Genomic DNA, 25,592 nt, shown 5'->3' on the forward strand with positions numbered 1-25,592 from the left:
TCTTTGTGTATAGTTCTCTGACACTGTATTACATGTATGTATTTGTATATCCACTTCCATCTTCAGGATACAGAGCTCTGCCATCCCCATGAAAAAACTGGTTCTTATTCCCCTTTGTAGTAACCATTCCCTCACTAATACTGTAGCCCACGGAAGTCTGTTTTTTATTTGCTGAATGTAGTTTTAGTTTGTTTTCTTTTGTTATAATTGTGGTCGAGTATCTCTGTATGTTTAAGAATATCTTTTATTTCCTTTCCCCTTAACTCTCAGGTCCTTTATACATTATTTTTTTTTCTGAGCTGTTTTTTCTTTCTTTAGGGAGATTAGCTCCTTATGATATGAGATTAAAACCCACCAGCCTCCAGTTTGCCATGTCTTTCCATAAGTGACTTAGCATTTATGTCACATTCTCAATGCAGATATTCTTCCTTGCGAATGAGTTTGATTTCTGAATATTTTGCAGATACTACGATAACTCTTGCAATAGTGGTGGACAAGTTGTCACCTCGACTGGCTCAGCTCAAAGTTCTGCATAAAGTATTTAGTACTGGAGTAGCAGAAGTTCCACCTGACACTCGAAATGTTGTTCGGGCATCTCACCTGCTCAACACACTGTACAAGGCCATTCTTGAATACGACAATGTTGGAGAAGCCTCTGAGCAAACGGTATGTAAGACCTCCGTCCTAAGTTGTATGACTCCCTTCTGTTCAACCAAAGGAGTGGTGGATAACTTGTTATAGCTCTTTGTAAAAATAAAAATGCTTAAGTCACGCTGTGTCAGACAGCTATTCAGAGTTTTTAAATTAGCTTCTAAATTCAAGGCTACAGGAAACCAGCTTCTTGGCTTTAATCACAGAGATCATGGGGAGGATGCAGCAAGGACAGAGCAAAACAAAAGCAAAATGTGAAAAATACCTAGCTGAATTATATAGATACTTACAATAACTTTTTTTCAGTAAAAATACAAATCTATTATATAAGGTATCTAGAGTAGTCAAATTCATAGAAACAGAAAGTAGAATGGTTCTGCCACAATGGGGAGAGGAGAAAAGGGAAGGTGTTTAATAGGTACAGGGTTTCAGTTTTGCAACATGATGCCAGAGATCTGTTTCCACAACAATATAAATATACTTAACACTACTGAATTGTACACTTAAAAGTGTTACATTTTTTTGCCACAATTTAAAAAAATACAAGAGACTATAATCTAGAGACTATAATCTAGAAAACTGCATGTTTGTTTAGATACACATATTAGGTGTGTTTCTTAGTTGAGGTAACTTTGTTTTCTCACCATTTTGGTACTGCATTTCAGTATAAAACAGGTTGATTTCTGTCAGCTATGCATTTTTTTTTTAAGAATGAAATCATTTCCTCATTCTTAGTGGACGTTTTGCTAATAGCATGCTTTAGATAGGATAGCTGTACCTCAGTTTGGACTGTCGAGCTTAGAACTGTTGTCCCTCTTTAACTTTCAAGAGAGTCCTGGTATGGACTACAGACAGTGGGGTCATCTCATATTTAGGTGAGTTTTCATAAGGATTTTATAGAGTATGTTTTGGAATTTTAACTTCTTTGTGTCAAAAAACAGAAATCTGATCACTTTTTAAAAGGTGTTGCAGAGGGGTGCCTGGGTGGCTCGGCTGGTTAAGCATCTGACTTGATTTTGGCTCAGGTCATAATCTCAGGTTTGTGAGATCAAGCCCCCCTGTCAGGCTCCATTCTTTCCCTCTCTGCATTCTCCCCCCCCCTCCCCCCCCCCCCCGCCATGCACATGCTCTGTCTCTTTCTCTCCCTCTCTTAAAAGAAAAAAACAGTGTATCAGAAATGTTTAAACTTCATTTTATCCAGAGACAAGGGAGTTCCGAGAATTGACTATGCACACTCTGTCCTCAGGTCTCGCTGCTGTTCTCTCTCTGGGTGGAAACAGTGCGACCCTACCTGCAGATTGTGGATGAGTGGATCGTGCATGGGCACCTATGTGACTGCGCTAGGGAGTTCATCATCCAGAGGTCGGGTCCCACACACAGCTTGGGAGATGTGGGGCGCTGCTTGTACCTCTTTTCTCTCACAGGAAAATTATGCGCTTTTGTTAGTTAGGTGATACTGAGGGATAACAGTGTGAGTGACAGAGCTGTGTTTTTACCATAAACAAGTTCTTTTGCATTTTTATAGGAAATGTCAGGTACCAAAAAAATATGTTTCCAAGTTTTATGTCAGTTTATAGCTTTTCTTAGCAAATTCATTTTTTTAAATGGTAGTGTGTTGATGGTTGGCTGGTACTATAAAAGGCACATTGCTTCCCACAAAATTAATTTAGGTGGTATCAAATGGCTTCAACTAATTCCCATTACAAATTATCAATAGGATAAAAGATATGAAAATATTACAGGATATTCCTCTAATATATTTATTTCTCCAGATTAGGGGTTTTTTTTGTTGTTGTTGTTAACCTTCTTTGTATAATATTTAATAAAACATTAGGGAAAATCATAATTCACTTATTATGATTTCCCCTTCAGTTAATTGATTTTTCTGAACAGAATCATACAAACTGCAATGTAGAACTCTCTTAACTTGGTTTTAAATTGTGCACTCTGTTTAGATGTATGGTTCTTGTGGATAGCTATCCATTTAACTCATCAGGAAGGAAAGTATTAAGTCCTTACAGCTCTGAAAATGTAACCCTGTTTAGCAGTGCTCATATAAATTAGTAGGCCTTCTCTAACTGAATCATATCTGTTGTTATATTGTTTTTCATTGATCTTGCATGATAATTTTTGTGAAAATGGGATTCTGGTTGTTCTTAAAGGGTGATGAGTGACCACTGTTTCATTGTTAAAAGCAATTCAGTTAAGAATCTACATGGAGGGACGCCTGGGTGGCTCCTTTTTAAGTGTCTGCCTTCGGCTCAGGTCATGATCCCTGGGTTCTGGGATCGAGTCCCAAGTCGGGCTCCCTGCTTCTCCCAAGTCTACTTCTCCTTCTGCCTGCCACTCCCCCTGCTTATGCGCGCTCTCTCTCTGACAAATAAATAAATAAATAAATAAATAAATAAATAATTTTTTAAAATCTGTGTTGAGGGCCGCCTGGGTGGCCCAGTCAGTCAAGCGTCCAGCTCTTGATTTCAGCTCAGGTCTTGATCTCAGGATCTTAAGTTCAAGCCCCATGTTGGGCTCCATGCTGGGTATGGAGCCTACATTAAAAAAAAAAAAAAAAAAAAACTATGTAGAAAAAAGATGCAGAAATCTGGAGATTACTTTTATAGGAAATGGCAAAATAGGTAAATTTTTATTCTACCTCTAAAGAGAACCAAAGTAATCATATTTTGTTTAATTCCAATTCAAGAAACTTTCTACTTAGTTAAATTTTACCTGTGCCATTCAGAGTATTTATCCACTTTTCTGTGTTAAACTGAAGTCAAATAAAACCTCTGCCCCATTTTGCCTGAAGATTGCTTCATTTTACTAATAATTGATGATATTGTGTTTTGGAATGTCTGGACGACATGCCTAAGCTAGAACAGATATATTGTTGTTTTTATGGCAGAAAAGTTGAAATTTAAAATTCTTTTGAATCTCTATAGAAACAAAAATGTTCCAGTAAATCACAGAGACTTTTGGTATGCGACTTATACACTATACAGTGTATCGGAAAAGACAGAAAATGAAGAAAAAATGAGTGATAATGCCAGTGCAAGTTCTGGCAGTGACCAGGGCCCCTCCAGCAGGCAGCATACCATGGTGTCCTTCCTCAAACCTGTCCTTAAGCAGATAATTATGGCTGGCAAGTCAATGCAGCTGCTGAAGAACCTGCAGTGTGTGGAGAGCACCACATCCCAGGACACAGCCAGAGGTAGCAGGTTCCTTCTTCATGTACCCTTCAGCAGTCAGGCAGCTGTTCTCTCTTCACTCCTGTCATCCTGAGATAGATAGTAATTATTTTGTAGTTGGAAAATTATCAAAGCTTTTTATTTTTGTGGAAATTATCACCTTGATCAAACTACTGCTCCTGATTGAAAAGATTATCCTCACCGGAAGCTTGTAGCACTGTGTTTCAAAGTCAGTTCCACATGCTTTTTCCTTAATCTTGATTCCTTAGAACTGGTCCTTTAAAAAATAATTTTCTGGCATTTCTTAATGCAGTGCAGCATTTAGCTGTTGAGGACCATAAATATAAACCCTGGTAGATAGGAATTTGTTATTTTAGTAATTCAGACTTGATCGTAGGTTTTGAGAAAACCTTGATACGATTTCTGGCCTTTTTTGATATAATTTAAGTAATATACTTCAAGTTTTATCAGCTGACCAAAAAGAAAGGTATATATGTGACCTAATTATTTGTTTGTAAATCACCTTAATGTTACATTACTTTGTATTATTGTATTTAAATAATATTTTCACTTTGCAGAATGTTTCCTTTTTGACTGAATAATAAAATGTAATGAGCTTCCAGGGCCACTGTCAGAAGTGTTTTCCCCAGTGAAATTATGACTCCTATTAGTATTATCATAGTGCTATCCACTTTGGTGATAACTTTATGTTTCAGATGCAGAAAGAAAAAGCTTGTATACCCTGTTTCTGGAATCTGTACAGTCGCGTCTTCGACATGGAGAAGATTCCACTGCACAGGTCCTCACTGAGCAGCAGGCCACCAAAGAGAACCTAATTAAGATGCAGTCCATTGCTGAAAGGCATCTTGAACTGGATGATGTTCACGATCCACTCCTGGCAATTAACTTTGCAAGGTGATACATACCTGGAAGATTTTGGATGATTGAAATAGCAGAATCTGTGCAGTTACTATTTAATAACCGTTTATTTCTGCCAGGTAGGGCTTTCCACCCTTAAAAATAAAAACCTTTGTAGCTCATCCTTTCTAATGAATGCAAGAAGACATTGCGTTCAGTTTGGCCTCCTTGTTTTGTTAAAGTCCACCGACTTTCATGTGCCCTGTATCCATTGGGAGTTGCCGTTACTCATACAGAAGATGTTTCCGAAAGTCTGGGTCATCTGCAGGCATCAGACAGACACACACGTACACACACACACCCTGCTTAAAATGCATCTTGGCCCTTAGGTGCTTGTAGGAAGTAAGTCATTAATACCCACACAGCACCCTATTGTCTGATGGCCATTATTCATTGCCCGAGGCCCAGTGGCCAAAAAGACCTACTCAGTACTTGATTCTTAAGGCAGAAGTGGCTGAAAAACTGTTTCACTTGAAGGATATTTGGGGCGGGGGGGGGGGGGGAGAGTTTCTATAATAGTTGGTAATTTTAAGACTAAATGTAAAAAGGGGACTCTGGAGTTTTGATGAAGGGAATTCTGTTGACAGCAGCTCATAAAAAGAGACTCATATTTTTATCTTGAAGGTTGTATTTGGAACAGAGTGACTTTCATGAGAAGTTTGCTGGTGGAGATATATGTGTGGATAGATCATCAGAATCTGTGACGTGCCAGACTTTTGAGTTAACACTGAGATCTTGCCTCTATCCTCATATTGATAAGCAATATCTAGAGTGCTGTGGAAACCTCATGCGAACTCTAAAAAAAGATTACAGGTATAAGGGAGTAGTTTAGTTGTAGAAGTAGTCAGTAGTTTATTGTACTTTAAGAACAGTTTAAATTATTTTAAAACCTATATTTCAAGTTAATTTTTAATAAAGTAAGAAATGGGTATTCAGTAAACTGTTTTCTTTTGAGAGAATCAACAAACCATCAGTGTTTCACACCATTATATTGTAAATTTAATCCTTTGTATCTGAGACTCTGTCCTGAAGGAAATACAGAAAAAGCTTGTTGCACAAAAAACCCATCAGAAAACTTGCTGTCAGAGGGAAGAACATGAAATTACTTAGTAGTGGATGACTAGTTCTTTAGATAATGGCATATCAGTGTCATGTATGAACTTTATAAAGTTTAAACAAATTATGTTTATACAGAGTTTTAAATAGTATAAAGTGTTCTTAAAGCTTAAAAGGTGGAATATATAATATGGTGGGAACTATATTTTTTTAATGCATAGTAAAAAAGATGGGAAAGAAATACCCCAAATATTGACAGTAGAAATTCACTATGAATAGCAGGATTTGGACTAACTTTATTTTGTTACACTTTTTTTACTTTTCCCATCTTTCTACAATGTTACAGAAAAGTAATTTATTTCTTTCTGTCTACTGAAGGCAACCATATACTATTTTCGTTATTTTAAAGGTCTTTAAAAGGTGTTAATGTTTCTGTTTTTAGTAAATGTAGAATGTAAACCTGTTTCAAAATTAGTAGTGTACAAAGACTGGTACTGATCCAGAATTCTGTCTCATGATTGTAAGATCTTTCTGTCGCTTATTTTCTCTCCATTTAGGTTGGTTGAATACTTGCAGGCTATGAGAAATTTTTTCTTAATGGAAGGTGGAGATACCATGTACGACTTCTATACATCAATTTTTGATAAAATAAGAGAAAAGGAAACCTGGCAGAATGTGTCTTTTCTTAATGTCCAGCTTCAAGAAGCAGTAGGACAACGTTATCCTGAAGACAGTTCACGGTAAAATACAGGAGGCACCTTTTTATTTTAAATAATACAAAATAATCCATGTGCAACAACTTTTCTGTGAATTTTTACGTATATTATTTAGTCTTCACACTAACCCTATAAATTTTACTAATATTATTTTTCATATTAGAAAGCTGAGGCAGAAGATAGCTAAATGACTTGCCCACTAAGCAAGAGGAGGTGATGAAATGGGGCCATGTAGGCTGTCAGGGTTTCGCGGCCTCCCTCAAGGACTACAGTCAGTGCTAGCCACTGGGTGTGGCACCTCTCTGCTCCACTGGCCTTGCTCTCCAGCCGGTTGTGCTGGCCTCCTTACATAGAAGTCTTAGGCGATGTTCTAAGACAGAACAAAACTCTCAGTACCTGCTGAGGCCTGAGCTCCAGGCTTCAAGGACCTTCACTTCCACCACATGCTGTTGGTCAAACCGAGTCACAGGTCAGGCCAAGTTCAGGGGTGGGAAGTAGATTCCACCACTTCATGGACAGTGTTGCATGTTTTCAAACAGTTATGTCATCCCTGGTGGTCTAGTGATTAGGATTTGTCTCTCTCAACCTGTTACGTCAGCTTATACCCAGCTGTGGAGCTAATCAATCCTGTCTCCCTCTCAGTCTGCCTGCTGAACATTCAACTCACCCAGGTCTGTGGGTTGGTACCACCAAATCTTTGTGAAGCAGAGACTCATCTACTACACTGCTTGGCAGTCCTTTTTCCTGTTCCATGTCCCTGTGTGGCTCTGTTACTTGGCTTCCTTTCTCAGCTCCCTCAGTGGTCCTTCAAGAATAGTAATAGTAATTAACATGATATGCCAGACAAAGCATTCTTTTCCTCACAGCCATGCCAGGTTACCAAGCTACTACTTAGTAGATTATTTTAATTCCTCTTATTTTATGTCATTCTTTTTTATTACCTTTAATTCCTCCATAAAAGCAGAATTTTTATCAGTTACATATTTAGTAAAAGCAGAGTAACAGCTGAGTTCTTTTCATAAGAAGAAATTGGTGCCCAGCAACCCCCAGAGGGAGCCAGGGAAAGTTGTTTTTCACTACCAGCAGAAACTCAGGAATTTGTTATGTTCAATGGCACAGTCTATTATGGCTTTTCTTTTTTTGTTGCTCAGACTTGCATTTTTACCCAGAGGGAACCCCTTCGTATGACCCTAGTAATCTCAGAGTGTGTCCATACTTTTCAGGACTAGTCAGATATACAGGCTTGTCCTGTGCATCCCCTGCCTTAGGCCTGTATACGTCTCCCAGGAGCACTGGTCCCATCTCTTTGATGGCTTAAAAAGCCCTTTATCTGGGTGCCAGAGTATTCGTCAGTATTGGATTGTCAATACTTCTGGGCTTTCTCAGTGGACAGAGAAATGAAATGTGTAGGAAGAATAATCATAATTTCATATTGATATTTCCAATTTAAAGATTAGTTTTTCTTTGATTTTCCTTTGTATTTCTTCTCTTGAGTGCTTATTAACACACTAACATAACTAATGGTTTTTTTATTCTATAATAGGTAATAGTTCCAAAATAACAATAATAGCAACAAGCCCACCCTGAGTTTAAATTACTGTTTGTGATTGTTTTCTCTTCCTAAACTATCAAATCATCAGAATACGCTATTTCGAGGTCATTTGGAATAATTCTCTGTGTGATTATGCCACCAGCTTAATATAGGGTCAAGTTCATTTGTTTTAGTTTATTTTCTACTTTTAGTAACTGCTTTTTTTTTCTTGATTCAATTTTTTTCTTAAATTATGTAAACAGCTGTATGTTTCTTAAGTTAAAATCATTGATAACAGTGGTACTTCTAGGGAGATCTGTCTTCTGTTCCTGCCCTTTTCCTCCCTTTCCTTTAGGCAACTGTTGCATGTTGTACAAAAGGTAGCATGCATTGCCCACTCTGGCATCTGGTTTATTTTTCTTATGTTACTAATGTATCTCACACCCACTCCATTTATAAGCTAGAGACCTTGTCCTTACTCCTTTACAGCTGACCGGCTTTCCGCTGTATTTTTTCAGTCAGTTGGTGGGCATTTTGGTTTCAGTTCTTCTGCTGTACATATCTGCAGTGACTGACTAATCTTGTGTATCTCACTTCATATTTTTGCCAGTGTAACTTTGGAGTATATTCCTAGAATGGGATTGCTGGGTAAAAGGGTACATGTGTGTGAAATTCTGCCAGCTGTTCCAAATTTCTCTTCATATGGGCTGTATTTTTTCGGATTCCCACCAGCAATGTGTTGAGTGGCTTTCTCCACAGCCTCACCAACAGAATATGTTGTCACTTTTGGAATTTTGCCAGTCTGCTGAGAAACAGTATTTTAGTATAGTTTTCATTTACATTTTTCTAACTATGAGTGAGCTTTATCATCTTTCCATATGTTTAGTTTTGAATTTTTTAATGTGAACTATCCATATCTTTTGCCACCATTTCTGTTAGTTATCAGTCTCTTATTCTTTTAGAAGCTATTTATATTATATACATTTCCCAATTTGACACTTGTCTTTTCATTCTGCTTATGGTATAATCATTTTTTGTTGTTCCGTCATGTAGATTTTTTTAGTTTTATAATTTATCAGGCTTTTACTACTTTTGGATTTTGAGTTAAGAAAGTTTTACTTTTTCTCAGGTTACAAAGAAATTCACCCATCTTTTCTCCTAATACTTGAGTAGGTTATTTTTTTTTTTTACATTTAGATATTGATCCATTTGGAATTTATCCAGCTAAAAACATGAGAAATAGATCTAGTTTTATCTTTTTCCAAATGACTAATTCGTTCCCATCACTTATTTCTTTAAAAAAAAAAATCCATCTTTCCTGCATTTATTTGACATATCCCTTTGTCATTAAATTTTCATATGTACTTGAGTATCTTTCTAGATTCCCCATTCTGTTTCCCTGTTCTGTTTATTCATGTGCTAATAACGTCCTGTTTTAATAATAGGGCTTTCCTGGCTATTCTTGTTTGTTTATTTTTCCAAATGTACTTTATTGCCAACTTGTCTAGCTTCACCAAAACAAAAACTTTGATGGTATTTTTATTGAGATTGCATTCTATTCATAGATTAATTCAGGAGAAATGAGCCACCCCCAGGGACCCCTTCTGCATTGGCTTCCATATGTTCTGGGTAGCTGTCTGCCTCCTCAGGCTTGTTGAGTCTGGCCCTTGAGTCTCCCTCTCAGTTCCAGCATCAGTGCCAATGCTGCTTTCCTGCCCTGCCCAGTACCGCTGCCTTACAACCCTCCCACATCCCTGCTGCTCTTTCTGTAATCTCCCTGTGGACCTCTTGCTTCCCACCTACCTTTGGCACAGCTTCTCGCTCTACTGCCTCAGCGCTCCTGCCTGGGACAGTTCCAGTCCCTGTTAATGGCTTCAGTGACCCCTTATGATCTGCAGATCAGTACCTTTAGCCCAGGTGCCTGCACAGCCAGCAGCTTGTGACTATACTCAAATGTCATGTATCTGAAACTGAGCTCATCATTGTCTCATCCCAAACAATCTTTTGTCTCTTCTAGTCGAGCACCATTGTTCATTCTGGTGCCCGAAGGCAGTGTGGCTTGCCCTAGATTCCTCCCTCTGTCCTAGCTCCTACACCCTCCCTGGTTGTTGTGCCTCCTAGATAACGTTTCCCCTTACCTCTCAGTGCTGACTCAAGAGCTCCTCTCTTGACACCTCCTGTCTCTGTGTCTCAGCTTCATTCCCTTCCATTTGACCCTGACAGGGCCACCAGAATGACCACAGTGATACCAGCAACTCCCTCCACCAGTTGTGTTCAGGCTCCTCATTGGCTCCTCCTAACAGATGGGCTGAGCTCCTTCTCATGAGAGGGCATGCTTTTACTATCTTGTTCATTCTAATACGTATACACATACAGACACATCATGTTCTTTCTCCTACCACACTTTCCATTTCAGGAATTTGGAATATTTCTGGTTTGCTGAAGAGCTGTACTCTCCCTGCTTCATAGCTTCCTCCAGTTATGTGCTCTTCCATTTGTATGGCCCGGCAGTGGTCTGCTCTCCTGCAGAGTTCTGCTTGGCTTGGATTGGTGCAGCACCCTGTGTCTGCTCTGGGATTTTCTCTGGGCTGTGAGTCCCTAGAAGGGGAGAATTGATTGACTTTCTTTCACCTGTGTGGCATGATGACTGACAAAGGTATTCAGTAAGTGCCTCCTAAGTACTCAGTGGGTGCACATAACTTACAAGTTAAAAAAATTCTGACTAGTGCTGTGACATAGAACAAATTGACTAATTTATAAGTTACACACTATGCTTTCTGTCTCTGATTGTAAGGCTGCCTCCCCACCTCTGTGTTACACTTAAACCTTCCATGGTCTGCATCCTGGTTTCATCACTTGATGCCCCTGTAATTGTGGGAGAGTTGCATCGTTTCCCAGTCCACTGACAGGACTACTGTGGGGATGAATGAGTAAGGGCAGTTAACTGCCCATGTGGTGCCTGGTGCAAGGACGTTCTCATGCACATTTGTTGATTCTTTTATTTAGAGTCAAATTCAAACCAATGTTAGGAAAGAGTGGGTGAAGCAGTGTGTAAACACCTTTGCTTTAGAAGCAAACCCCACTGCTGTCAACAGACTTGCACACACACTCTCCAGGGCAAGGAAAGCAGTCTCCCTCCACTGCCTTCAGCAGAGGTCTCTCTTCTGAGCCTGTTGCCTGAATTTTATCAGAATTACGCACCCAGCCTATTACCATTATATCTTCTTCCCTGACTTCCATCTTTTTTCCTAACTTAACTACGTAGAAGTGTCTCTTCTGTTTCATAGCTAAACCCATTATTTAAAAACTTTGCTCCTCTTACTTCTAAAACCAAATTCCTGTTCTGGAGTATATGCTAGAAAACCTTTATTGAAATATTTGCATTCCTTTTATGAACTATATCTTCTTTGAAATATGATGTAAATGTTAAAATGCTAATCGTTTTTTAAAGAGTATTTTTATTTGAGCATAGTACTTTCACAAACTAAAACTGAAATTTCTTTATCTAGTCTGTCTATATCTTATGAAAATGTTGAGACAACCAAGAAGAAACTCCCTGTTCATATCTTAGATGGTCTGACCCTGAGCTATAAGGTATGTGCTGATACATTTTGTAAGAACATTGTTTTCTATTAAAATTACAACATGCAAGTAATAGGCTACTTTCTATTCTAATTTTCTGTTTTTGTTTTCATAGATCCCATGGCCTGTGGATATTGTTATAAGTTTGGAATGTCAAAAAATTTATAATCAGGTGTTCCTTCTCTTATTGCAAATAAAGTGGGCAAAATATAGTCTGGATGTTTTACTATTTGGTGGTAAGATTTGTTTTCAACAGATAAATTATAATTGAATTTTAGCCCTGAAATAAAGAAGTGGTGATCTTTGGTCATTTTTTTTGTAACACAAGTGCCCAAATGACAGGTATTTATAGCAACAGTTTTACTGTTGTCAAAATTAACTTCCCTGAATGAGATACCAGGGAATTGTACTGCAGTCATTCTGAAATGTAACAGCTTGTTGAAGAATTTGGCCAGAGTAAATATTCTTAAATTGTGCAAAAAATTTTAATGACAAAGTATTGGGACTTGGCATTTACGTTTTAATGACGGTGATAAGGGGAGCTTTTCACTGCTTTACCTTCCAGAGACATCGAAGGCAGGGTCCCTAATGTGCCTCCTGTAGAGTGCCCTTTGCAGGTTTATGACCACATCAGAAGTCCCACCCCTGTGCAGTGGCACTGGTGGGGTTTGAGTAGATGTTCTTCCCACCTACTCTGCTCTTTCAATCTTGTACAGAACTAGCTAGTACTGCTGGAAAACCACAGCTCAGAGAAGGACTTTTACGTGAACAAGACACAACTGCTCAGTTTGGACCGCAAAAGGAACCAATAAGACAACAGATTCATCGTATGTTCCTCTTGAGAGTAAAGCTCATGCACTTTGTGAACAGCTTACACAACTACATCATGACCAGGGTTTGTGTCTGGATTACTTGTGATATATTTATAAGAGCCCACAAAATAGTTGTAGACTATAAGTGTGAAAATAGCACATATAAAAGATTTGATCATAAAATAACATGCAGAGGGGGAAAATGTTTTTTTAAAATTGCCAGAGCATGTGTATCCAGAGATTCCTCCTGTCCCTCCTGTCCAGCAGCCTCTTAGGATGGGCATACCCAGAGCTCCTTTTCTGGAATTGCCTTCAGAACTTGCAGTATAGCTTTTTAAACTTTTATCAGTGATGACAGGTCTGTCCCTGTAAAATGGCTTCAAATCTTAATAACAGCCAAAATTTGTCAGACTAGTGTGGTGTGTAAGGAGGAAGATGCAGCCTGATTACAAACTTTTTTCTTAGAAACAAGAAGCAACTCATTACGAAGTAAATGAAACTGCTTTTCTTATACATCTTAAAACCAGATCTAGAGGAAGTCTGGAAGAGGAGTTCAGATATTTGAACAATAGCAGTGTTCTTGGAAGATAGTATTCATTTGGGATTTAAAATGGTTGCTTTAAAAAAAAAAACTCATTTGTACACAAATTCTGAAACTCATTTTATTTGGAAGAAGTGAGCCTTTGAAGCCTGTGTTATAGACATGATGCATATGGCAGAGGTGCTTTCTGCTTACCATGCATTGGCTTTCAGAGGCAGCCTTAAACCAATTATTGAGAGTAAACGGTAGCAGTTTAAGTTTTTGCTTCTTTCTTGTTTTCTAGTTAAAGTATTTCTATGCTACTTTTAAAGAAAGATCATTATAAAAAACATTGGAACTTATAAAAACATGTAAGTTCAATTTCCTGATAATTTAAAAAAAAAGATCAATGCATTTGTATGTGATTTGATGTACTTGCCGCTCCCCACCAGGAACACTGTTAGTCCAAAGCAAGGCATTCATTTACTATGTGAATGGATTTCCTAAAGAACTGGCCCCCACCATTATTCTAGGATAAGAATGTCAGCCTTTAAAGGAGGTACTTTGTAAAGTTTACAGATGTAATTATTGAAGAAAGAATTTGAGAGGAGTAGAAGAGGTTGGTAAAAAGTTTTGTGTCTAGCATACAAGTCCTCAGAGAAGTCTGCTCATTAAACCTTTTCATCTTTCTCTTCAAGATTCTTCACAGCACAGGGCTGGAGTTTCAACATCAAGTTGAGGAAGCCAAGGATTTAGATCAGTTGATTAAGATTCACTATAGATACTTGTCAACTATCCATGATCGATGTTTGCTGAGAGAAAAGGTATGTGAGATGTCATCTGCAGATTTGGCCACTGAGGCAGGAACGAAGCTGGTCAAGGGAGGTTGTCTCTGCTTCGGAATTTTGTACTTACAAAGCAGAATATTCTATAAGGAATGACCAAATCAAATAAAGTTACAAATTTGTGCCCTTTACTAGAAATTATGTCTAAGAGAAACAGATGAAAACTGTATTATGATCATCTGCACCCTGCACTGCACTTGGATTCAATTGGAAAATTGTGTCTCTGGTCAGGAAGTGCATCCAGCTTAGTGAAAATATATGGGATTAAGTCAATTTACAGCCATTGGATTACTTGGTTCCTTTTGTTAGTGAATTTAAATGGCCATCCTAGGAAATCGCCACTTGCTCTGTTTGTCGACTCTGTTGCTAATACTCCCTGTATCACAAGTGAATTAGGTGCATGGCCTGATTCCAAGTGCACTTATTCACAGCCTAGCACCCTTTTATATTATGTTGAAGGCTGTCATTGCATTGATGAACTTTTTCTGTGACTCATGTGGATTAAATAAAAGTGTTGGTGTTAGTGTCCATAGTTACAGAGCCTGTATTCTGTCTGTGGCTTTAATCTCCAGGTCAGTTTTGTGAAAGAAGCCATCATGAAGGTACTGAATTTGGCTCTTATGTTTGCAGATGGTTGGCAAGCAGGTCTGGGGGCATGGCAGTAAGTATGTAGCTTGTGGAACCTCTGCATTTTGACCATTTCAGCTTCCTTTTAAAACTGGCTTTATGAATGACTGCTTTTCTATGAGGGCTCACTGAAGAGTGGTGGGCACAAACTTTCAGCTCTGGGACTAGAGAGTGGGGCGCTGCCATTTTCTCTGCCCCCCATTGATGCTGAAAGCCTTCAGGGAGCAAAACAGCACCACAAAGTAGAATCCAGAGCCACTAACACTGAACTTGGCCTCCCAGCAAGGGAGGCGCAGTTTCACCACCGCAAGGGCACCTGAGAATCAGTGTAACAGGGCCCTCCCCCAGAAGACCAGCAGGAGCAACCAACCAGCACCAAATTTACCAGTCATAAAGAACTGTAAAACTTCAGCTCTTGGGGAAGCAGTATATAGCATTTGTGGTTGTTTTATTATTCTTTAATCTTTCTGTTTTATTTTTTCTTCTGCTGTTTTCTTATTTTTTCTTTTTTTTTATTTTTATATATATGTTATATATATATATGCTTTCTATTCATTGTATATTTTATTTTACTTTGTGTGTGTGTATATATATATACATATGCATATATATATGTATATGTATATGTATATGTATATGTATGTATGTTTTCTTTCCTATTTTGGAATCTAGTTTCTTTTAACAGGCAGACCAAAATAAACCCAGGACTAGTATTTTGTTTTGTTCGGTTCATTTTTGGTTTGACTTTTTCTTATTTTGTCTTGTTTTTGTTTTCTTCTGATTTGTTTTGTTATTTTTTTCTGTTGTTCTTGTTGGTATTGTTGTCTTTTCTCTTTCTTCTTTTCTGGACATAATGACCAGATGGAGAAATTCACATGAAAGAAAGAAAAGGGGGTAGCACTCAATGCCAGGGATTTAAATATGGATATAACTAAGATGTCTGAACTAGAATTTAAAACAATTATAAAGATACTGGCTGGGCTTGAAAAAACCGTAGAAGACACTACAACATCCCTTACTGGAGAAATAAAAGCTAAAATCTAATCAGGGCAAAATTTAAAATGCTATTACTGAGATGCAGTCAAAAATGGAGGCTCTAACAGCGAGGATGAATGAGGCAGAGGAGAAGTAAGTGATACAGAAGACAAGATGATGGAAAATAAAGAAGCTGGAAAGAAAAGAGACAACTACTGGATCACAAAAGGAGGCTGTAAGAAATTAGCGATTCCATAAAGCAAAATAATATCCAGATAATAGGGGTCCCAGAAAATGAAGAGAGAGAGGGGCAAAAGGTTCATTTGAACAAATTATAGCTGAGAACTTCCCTAATCTGGGGAGGGAAACAAGCATTCAAATCCAGGAAGCACAGAGAACTGCACCCTCAAAATCAGTAAAAGCAGGTCAACCCCTCGACATGATGGCGAAGCTTGCAAATTTCAGAAGTAAAGAGAGAATCCTGAAAGCCACTCGGGACAGTAGGTCCGGAACCTGCTAGAGTAGAAACATAGACTGGCAACAGAGCTGGCCACAGAGACCTGGCAGGCCAGAAAGGACTGGCATGATACATTCAATGGGCTAAATGGGGGAAATATGCTGCCAAGAATACTTTATCCAGCAAGGCTGTCATTCAGAATAGAAAGAGAGATAGAGTTTCCAGGAAAACAAAAACCAAAGGAATTTGTGAACATTAAACCAGCCCTGCAAGAAATATTAAAGGGAATACTTTGAGCGAAGAGAGAGCCCAAAAATAACAGAGACTAAAAAGCAACAGAGGCAATCTACAGGAACAGTGACTTTACAAGTAATAGAATTACACTAAACTCATATCTTTCAGTAAATTACTCTGAATGTAAATGGACTAAGTGCTCCAATCAAAAGACATAGGGTATCAGAATGTATAAAAAAATAAGACCTATCAATGTGCTGCTTACAAGAGACTCATTTTAGATTCAACAACACCTCCAGATTGAAAGTGAGGGGGTGGAGAACCATTTGTCATACTAATGGGCATCAAAAGATAGCCAGAGTAGTCATCCTTAGACAAACTGGATTCTAAATCCAAGACTGTAATAAGAGATGAAGAAGGACACTATATCATAATTAAAGGGTCTATCCAACAAGAAGATCTAACAGTTCTAAATATTTATGCCCCTGATGGAGCAGCCAAGCATATAAACAAAATTAAAGAAACACATTGATAATAATATACTAATAGTAGGGGACTTTAACACCCCACTCATAGCAATGGACAGATGATTTAAGCAGAAGATCAACAAGGAAACAAAGACTTTGAAAGAAACACATTGTTAATAATATAATAATAGTAGGGGACTTTAACACCCCACTCACAGCAATGGACAGATCATCTAAGAAGAACATCAACAAGGAAACAAGGGCTTTGAAAGACATTATAATGGACCAGATGGACTTCACAGACATATTCAGAGCATTTAATTCTAAAGCAACAGAATACACATTCTTCTCAATTACACATGGAGCGTTCTCCAGAATAGATCACATACTGGGTCACAAATCAGGTCTCAGCTGTACCAAAAGACTGAGATTATGACATGCCTATTTCAGACCACAGTGCTTTAAAACTGGAACTCAATCACAAGAGAAAATTTGGAAGGAACACAAATACTTGGAGGTTAAAGAGCATCCTACTAAGGAATGAATGGGTCAGCCAGGAAATTAAGAATTTAAAAAACGCGTGGAAGAAAATGAAAATGAGAACATGACAGTTCAAACCCTTGGGCTACAACAAACCTGATTATAAGAGGGAAGTATATAGCAATACAAGCCTTCCTCAAGAAGCAAGAAAAATCTCAAATACAGAACCTTACCTTACACCTAAAGGAGCTGGGAAAAGAACATGAAATAAAGCCTAAATCCAGGAGGAGATGAGAAATAATAAAGATTAGAGCAGAAATCAATGACATGGGGAGGGGGGACTAGAACAGATCGATGAAACTAATTGCTGGTTCTTTGAAATAATAAGATCGATAAACCCCTAGCCAGGTTATCAAAAAGAAAAGAGAAAGGACCCAAATCAATAAAATCATAAATGAAAAGAGGAGAAATCAGAACCAACACCAAAAAAATACAAACTACATGGCAACAAATTGGGCCATCTGGAAGAAATGGATGCATTCCTAGAAACTTAAAAACTAGCAAAACTAGAACAGGAAGAAATAGAAAACCTGAACAGACCCATAACCAGCAAAGAAATTGAATAAGTAATCAAAAATCTCCCAACAAATAAGAGTCCAGGGCCAGATGGCCTCCCAGCAGAATCTACCAATCATTTAAAGAAGAATTAATACCTATTCTTCTGAAGCTGTTTGAAAAAATAGAAATGGCAGGAAAACTTCCAGACTCACTCTGTGAGGCCAGCATTACCTTGATCCCAAAACCAAAGACCCCACCAAAAAGGAGAATTACAGACCAAATCTCTGATGAAGATAGATGCAGAAATTCTCACCAAGATACTAGCTAATAGGATCCAGCAGTACATTAAAAGGCTTATTCACCAGGGCCAAGTGGGATTTATTCCTGGGAAGGGTGGTTCAACATCCTCAAACCAATCAAGGTGATACACCACATTAGGAAAAGAAAGGACAAGAACCATATGATCCTCTTAATGCAGAAAAAACATTTGACAAAATACAGCATCCTTTCTTGATAAAAACCCTCAAAAAGTAGGGATAGAGGGAACATTCCTCAACATACAAAAAAACCCAGTGAGTATCATCCTCAAGGGGGAAAAACAGAGCTTTTCCCCTAAGGTAAGGAACACGACAGGGATGTCCATTCTCACCACTGTTGTTCCACATAGTACTGGCAGTCCTAGCCTCAGCAACCAGACAACAAAAAGAAATAAAAGCCATCCAAATTGGAAAAAAAGTCAACTTTCACCCATCACAGATGACATGATAATCTATGTTGAAAACCTAAAAGACTCCACCCACAAATTACTAGAACTCCTACAAAAATTCAGCAAAGTGGCAGGATATAAAATCAACGTACAGAAGTCAGTTGCATTTCTGTACACCCACCAATGAGACAGAAGGAGGAGAAAGCAAGGAATCCATCCCATTCACAATTGCACCAAAAACCATAAGATACTTAGGAGTAAACCTAATCAAAGAGGTAAAAGATCTGTACTCTGAAGAGTATAAGCACCCTTCTGAAAGAAATGGAAAAACATTCCATGCTCATGGATTGGAAGAACAAATGTTGTTAAAAATTTCTGTGCTACCCAGAACAATCCACACGTTCAGTGCAGTCCCTATCAAAACACAGCTTGCATTTTTCACAGAGCTGTAACAAATAATCCTAAAATTCGTATGGAACCTAGAAAAGACCCTGAGTAGCCAAAGGAATATTGAAAAAGAGCCAAAGCTGGAGGCATCACAATTCTAGACTTCACGCTGTAATACAGACTGTAATCATCAAGACAGTATGGTACTGGCATAAAAACAGACATATAGATCAATGGAACAGAACAGAGAAGCTAGAGATGGACCCTTAACTCTATGGTCAACTAATCAACAAAGCAGGAAAAAATATCCAGTGGAGAAAAGACAGTCGCTTCAGCAAATGGTGTAGGGAAAATTGGACAGCCACATGCAGAAGAATGAAACTGAACCACTGTCTTACACCATACACAAAAATAAACTCAAAATGGATGAAAGACCTCAATGTGAGACAGGAATCCATTAAAATCCTAGAGGAGAACACTGGCAGCAACCTCTTTGCCCTCAGCCGCAGCCACTTCTTGCTACACATGTCTCCGAAGGAAAGGGAGACAAAAGCAAAAATGAACTATTGGGACTTCATCAAGATAAAAAGCTTCTGCAAAACAAAGGAAACAGGCAACAAACTAAAGGCAGCCTATGGAATGGGAGAAGATACAAATGACATCAGATAAAAGGCTAGTACCCAAACTCTATAAAGAACTTATTGGGACACCTGGGTGACTCAGTCGGTTAAGCGTCTATCTTCAGCTCAGGTCATGATCCCTGGGTCCTGGGATGGAGCCCACATTAGGCTCCCTGCTCAGCGGGGAGTCTGCTTCTCCCTCTGCCTGCTGCTCCGCCCGGCTTGTGCTCTATTGCTTGCTCTCTCTGAAAAATAAATAAAATCTTAAAAAAAAAAAAAAAAAAAACTCACCAAACTCAACACCTAAAAAACAATCCAGTCAAAAAATGGGCAGAAGACATGAACAGATATTTCTCCAGAGAAGACCTACAAATGGCCAACAGACACAGGAAAAAATGCTCAACATCACTCAGCATCAGGGAAATACAGATCAAAACCACTGTGAGATACCATCTCTCACACCAGGCAGAATGGCTAAAATTAACAACTCAAGAAAGAACAGATGTTGGCAAGGATGTAGAGAAGGGGGAATCCTCTTACCTTGTTGGTGGGATGCAAATTGGTACAGACACTCTGGAAAACAGTATGGAGACTCCTCAAAAAGTTAAAAACAGAGCTAGCCTATGACCCAGCAACTGCACCACTATGTATTTATCCAAAGGATACAAACATAGTGATTCAAAGGGGCACGTGCACCCCAATGTTTATAGCAGCAATGTCCACAATACTCAAGCTATGGAAAGAGCCCAGATGTCCATCAACAGATGAATGAGTAAAGATGTGGTGTGTATATATACAGTGGTATATTACTCAGCCATCAAAAAGAATGCAGTCTTGCCATTTGCAATGACATGTGGATGGAACTAGAGGGTATCATGCTAAGCGAAGTAAGTCAGAGAAAGACAAATACCATATGATTTCACTCATGTAGAATTTAAGAAACAAAACAGATGAACATAGGGGAAGGGAAGGAAAAATGAAATAGGAAAACGGAGGCAAACCATAAGAGACCCTTAACTATAGAGAACAAACTGAGGGTTGCTGAAGGGGAGGTGGGTTTAGGGATGGGGTAACTGGGTGATGGGCATTAAGGAAAGCACTTGAAGTAAAGAGCAGTGGATGTTGTATAGAATTGAGGAATCACTAATTCTATCACAGAAACTAATAATACAGGTTATGTTAATTAAATTGAATTTAAATTAAAAATTTTTTAAACAGGCTTTATTTTAGAAACCCTTTTTTGTAAAGTACATTGTGGGAGTCTTTTTACATCTTGGCAGTGTATTACACATCACTTATATTAAGGGAAGAGTTGAAGTTTTTCACTTTAGGCAGAATCAAAAGTGTGCAGTTCTTTTATGAGTTGTAAAACAAGAAGAAATGTCTGAAACATAATTGGAACAAGTAAATATTCTTAGATTGCATTCATGTTTACTTGTATAGGTTTTGTTAATTATGAACACTTTTCAAACATACACACAAGTAGAACTGCATAACAAACTCTGGGTGTCTACCCCCATTCATAACTTGCTGAGTTATTTTAAGGCAAATTGGATGTCTTGGTAGGCTATTGTCCAAAATCATGTAGAAAGACAGGTGCTGGGGCGCCTGGGTGGCTCAGTTGTTAAGCATCTGCCTTCGGCCCAGGGTGTGATCCCAGGGTCCTGGGATCGAGCCCTGCATCAGGCTCCTCCGCGGGGAGCCTGCTTCTTCCTCTCCCACTCCCCCTGCTTGTGTTCCCTCTCTCGCTGGCTGTCTCTCTCTGTCAAATGAATAAATAAAATCTTAAAAAAAAAAAAAAAAAGACAGATGCCATGAAATCAGAGGACAGTTGTGCAGCCAGGAGCTTGCTCTTCATATCTAGAGTACCATTCTCTACTGTTAACCTGTAAACCTTCAGTAGTTTGTCCCTGTCTTGTTCATAAAATTAATGTAATGGTAATGCCTCTGTTACTTCCCTAAAATAAATGCACAAGTCTGGCCAACCAGAGTGTTGGAATAATAGCTTGTACTTGTCAGTAAGGAGGTGAGAGTTCATGATAGTGCTAATCAAATTTAAAATTTTAATCTATGGCTGTACCAGAATACTCTGAATGAAGAAACTAAGTGTAGTTTAGAATTCTTAATTGCAGGATAAAAATAAAAGTCTTACTTGCTTTGTTAAGGCAGTCTCAAAGTATGGAAAGCATATTTTTCTTTCCATATCACTGTGAGGTAGAGGAGAAAATAACACTGCTGCATATGCTTGGCTAAAATTGAATTGTTTCAGTTTCTTCAACAAGTAAATTGTGGGGAAAAACAACCAGGAGTGAGGAGGTCTTCAGAAGCATTATCAGCCATTATAGTGCGTGGAAATTAATTGATCCTGATTCAGACTTACAGCAGAAGAGTGAAAAATTTCAAAAGCAACGTGAATTTTGAACACTGGTTACTTGATGACATTAAAAAATCATTGTTAAATTTTTTCAAGCAATTAGTATTGTGGCTATGTTTTAAAATGAATCTTTATCTTTAATGTATACACACTGAAATATTTATGACAGAAGGGCTATGATGTCTCAGATTTGCTTCTAAATGTGGTGGGGCTGGGCTGTGCACAGAGCCTCTAGGCAGTAGATGGCTGCAGAAGCTGGTTGTGGGTGTGTGAGTGTCCTCTGCGCTCTCTGTTTTGTATGTTCCATATTGCCCATGATAAAGTTTTTTTTTTTTTGAGATTTTATTTTTTATAACTTATTATTTAAATTCAATTAGTTAACATATAGTGTATCATTAGTTTTAGATGTAGAGTTCAGTAATTCATCAGTTGCATTAGAACACCCAGTGCTCATTACATCACGTGCCCTCCTTAATGCCCATCACCCAGTTACCCCATCCCCCACCCACTTCCCCCCCAGCAAACCTCAGTTTGTTCCCTATAGTTAAGAGTCTCTTATGGTTTGTCTCCCTCTCTGATTTCGTCTTATTTGATTTTTCCCTCCCATTTTTTAATAATTTTAAAATGTAGGGTTTTATATCTTTATAATTTGTTTCAAAAAGAAGATATGCAAATGAAAAATACAGAAATGTGTAATGGAAAAGGGAACATCCCTAGTCATCCCAGCTTCGGAACACAGTACCACCCAAAAAGAGCACAGTTTTATGTCCTGATGACTTTTTCCTTCAAATATTTGGAAAGCTTATATTTTAAAGTGGGGCGGGAAGTTTTCTACTTCGTAATCTTTAGATTTAGGAAATTAAACTGAAGTACATTTGAAATTACTCCAAAGATGTTTTGTAGCCTACCCATTAACCCTTTATTTACTTACTTAAATTGAAATTTACTTTCTTTCCTAGAATGGAATCTATCGAGAAAATGGAGTCTGATTTTAAAAACTGCCATATGTTTCTTGTAACCATTTTAAACAAAGCTGTCTGTAGAGGATCCTTTCCCCATCGTGAGTATACCATAGTAAATTCTTACTGCTTTTATATTTTCTTGTAGCTAAGTCTACTGTTTAGTACTAATCTCATGAAGAATGAGAATTTTTCACCATTTCAAACCTGGAACATCCCTCAGCAGTTGTGCCATGCTTTGACTTGTTTTTTCAGAATTACAATGTGATGAGTGAATATCAAACGTAAAACACTGAGACTGCGGATAATGCTTTTTAGTATATGATTTGTTACACCAGTGGATTTCTATAACTATTATTAAGTAAAGCAGATGACAGAATAGATTTCAGTCATACTTTATTATTATGTGTAGCTCTTGTAATTATTCCTTTTCAAAAGATAAGCATTGTTTTTTTTCCCCACAATTTTTTTAATTTTTTTTTAAATTTTTTTTAAAAGATTTTATTTATTTATTTGACAGAGATAGAGACAGCCAGCGAGAGAGGGAACACAAGCAGGGGGAGTGGGAGAGGAAGAAGCAGGCTCCTAGCGGAGGAGCCTGATGTGGGGCTCGATCCCATAACACCGGGATCACACCCTGAGCCGAAGGCAGACGCTTAACCGCTGTGCCACCCAGGCACCCCTTTTTCCCACAATTTTAAAAACTTGAGGAAAGTACAAGTGTAACAGTTCAAAATACCACATGAGGCAGACAGGTCTGTGGATTGAGTCACAGGGAAAAGAGAGCTGTTTCATCTGTAGAAACAGAGGACTAAGTAATATCTCTTTGCACAGCTTTTTTTTTTTTTTAAGGATAATTCAACCACAGAAATAACCTTTATTCACTAAAATTCAAAGTATCTGTCCCAATAGCATCCTTCCAAGATATCATGCACAGCTTTTTTTTTTGAAGCGTGCAGAATCTCTTCCCTTTTTCTGCATATTCTAATTGTGATATGCTAATTAAGAGACGGTGAACATTTTTAAAAAACACTATGTTAGAAATGTGTTAGAGAAAACATTGACTCATTTGTCCATTTTTGCATTGGGTGATTGTTATGCGAATAGGATCCATTCACAGGTTAGAACATAGCATTTTATTATGAACTGACTCTAGGTTCTATGACATAGGGAACAACTGTGATTTGTTCAGTGAAATGCCAGATGTTTTGTTTTCAACATTAATCTAAAATACAAAATAAATCACTACTTTTTCAATTTGTATTTAGTAAGCCATTATCATCTTTATTTACATTTAAAATAATCAATACTTAAAAATTGGAAAGTCATGGGGGCGCCTGGGTGGCGCAGTCGTTAAAGCGTCTGCCTTCGGCTCAGGGCGTGATCCCGGGGTTCCGGGATCGAGTCCCACATCGGGCTCCTCCGCTAGGAGCCTGCTTCTTCCTCTCTCACTCGTCTGCTGTGTTCCCTCTCTCGCTGGCTGTCTCTCTGTCACATAAATAAATAAAATCTTTAAAAAAAAAAAAAAAATTGGAAAGTCATTAAATACTTTCAGTTCTGAAATTGTTGAGGCCTTATTTTCAAATATTTAAACCTGTTTTTTAACCTTATTTTTATTCTTTCCACAGTGGAATCTCTCGCACTGTCACTCATGGCTGGCATGGAACAAAGTTAAATATCTTTAATGTAGTAAATACCTAAGATTTGATCTTTATATATAAATAATTCCACCACATGCAGCTGAGAAATCAGAATCTCTATTTTGGTTCAGTTTAAAAACAGTTGTTTACTGTCTCGACAAGTACATTTGTAGGTGTTTTCTTTGGAGATTATTGGATAGTATGTAAGGTTATGTGCATAAAATTATATCAATAAAGAAAAATGTATATAAGCTGTCTGTACTTATATTTCCTACTCTAAGATACATTTATGGTATTGATACCTTTAAAGGTGAATTATGTCATTTTTGGAAATGCAGTTATTGGCATTAAAAAGAAAGCATTTTAAATTCTTCTGTTCTCCTTTTGCTTGGTCACAGAAACTTTTATATAGTTTTTCTTTGTTTCTGTTTTTTTTTTTTTTTTTTAGGTCTTAAATTCAAGTAGGTTAACATACACTGTGTTACTAATTTCAGGAGTAGAATTTAGTGATTCATCATTTGCATATAACATCCACTGCTCTTTACTTCAAGTGCTTTCCTTAATGCCCATCACCCAGTTACCCCATCCCTAAACCCACCTCCCCTTCAGCAACCCTCAGTTTGTTCTCTATAGTTAAGGGTCTCTTATGGTTTGCCTCCCTGTTTTCCTATTTTATTTTTCCTTCCCTTCCCCTATGTTCATCTGTTTTGTTTCTTAAATTCTACATGAGTGAAATCATATGGTATTTGTCTTTCTCTGATTTACTTCGCTTAGCATGATACCCTCTAGTTCCATCCACATGTCATTGCAAATGGCAAGACTGCATTCTTTTTGATGGCTGAGTAATATACCACTGTATATATACACACCACATCTTTACTCATTCATCTGTTGATGGACATCTGGGCTCTTTCCATAGCTTGGGTATTGTGGACATTGCAGCTATAAACATTGGGGTGCACGTGCCCCTTTGAATCACTATGTTAGTATCCTTTGGATAAATACATAGCGGTGCAGTTGCTGGGTCATAGGCTAGCTCTGTTTTTAACTTTTTGAGGAGTCTCCATACTGTTTTCCAGAGTGTCTGTACCAATTTGCATCCCACCAACAAGGTAAGAGGATTCCCCCTTCTCCACATCCTTGCCAACATCTGTTCTTTCCTGAGTTGTGATTTTAGCCATTCTGACCAGCTCTTTATTTCATTGATCTGTTCTGGTTTTGTTGTTGTTGTTTCTACATATATATATATATATATATTAACATTTATGTATTTATTTGAGAGAGAAAGCATTGTG

At 38.0% G+C, this 25,592-nt stretch overlaps 1 protein-coding gene across 3 annotated transcripts in view; it reads left to right on the plus strand.

Annotated features, from left to right (window-relative positions):
- Positions 1-24,548, plus strand: part of TUBGCP5 (tubulin gamma complex associated protein 5) — an 80,933-nt gene extending 56,385 nt beyond the window's left edge. For 2 of the 3 annotated variants that reach the window (XM_026489468.4, XM_026489467.4), the window contains exons 11-23: positions 464-666; positions 1,898-2,013; positions 3,588-3,856; positions 4,550-4,748; positions 5,376-5,564; positions 6,365-6,547; positions 11,564-11,648; positions 11,752-11,872; positions 12,353-12,531; positions 13,667-13,792; positions 14,386-14,474; positions 22,658-22,758; positions 24,286-24,548. In XM_026489468.4, the coding sequence (XP_026345253.2) occupies positions 464-666; positions 1,898-2,013; positions 3,588-3,856; positions 4,550-4,748; positions 5,376-5,564; positions 6,365-6,547; positions 11,564-11,648; positions 11,752-11,872; positions 12,353-12,531; positions 13,667-13,792; positions 14,386-14,474; positions 22,658-22,758; positions 24,286-24,332 (1,907 nt within the window). In that variant the 3' untranslated portion in view covers positions 24,333-24,548. Of the gene's footprint in view, positions 1-463; positions 667-1,897; positions 2,014-3,587; positions 3,857-4,549; positions 4,749-5,375; positions 5,565-6,364; positions 6,548-11,563; positions 11,649-11,751; positions 11,873-12,352; positions 12,532-13,666; positions 13,793-14,385; positions 14,475-22,657; positions 22,759-24,285 lie in introns of those variants that run through there. The other variant, XM_048221386.1, reaches the window with a different exon arrangement.
- The last annotated feature ends 1,044 nt before the right edge of the window (positions 24,549-25,592 follow it).

The sequence above is a fragment of the Ursus arctos genome, unplaced genomic scaffold (assembly GCF_023065955.2).
Source record: "Ursus arctos isolate Adak ecotype North America unplaced genomic scaffold, UrsArc2.0 scaffold_28, whole genome shotgun sequence".
Lineage (NCBI taxonomy): Eukaryota > Metazoa > Chordata > Mammalia > Carnivora > Ursidae > Ursus > Ursus arctos.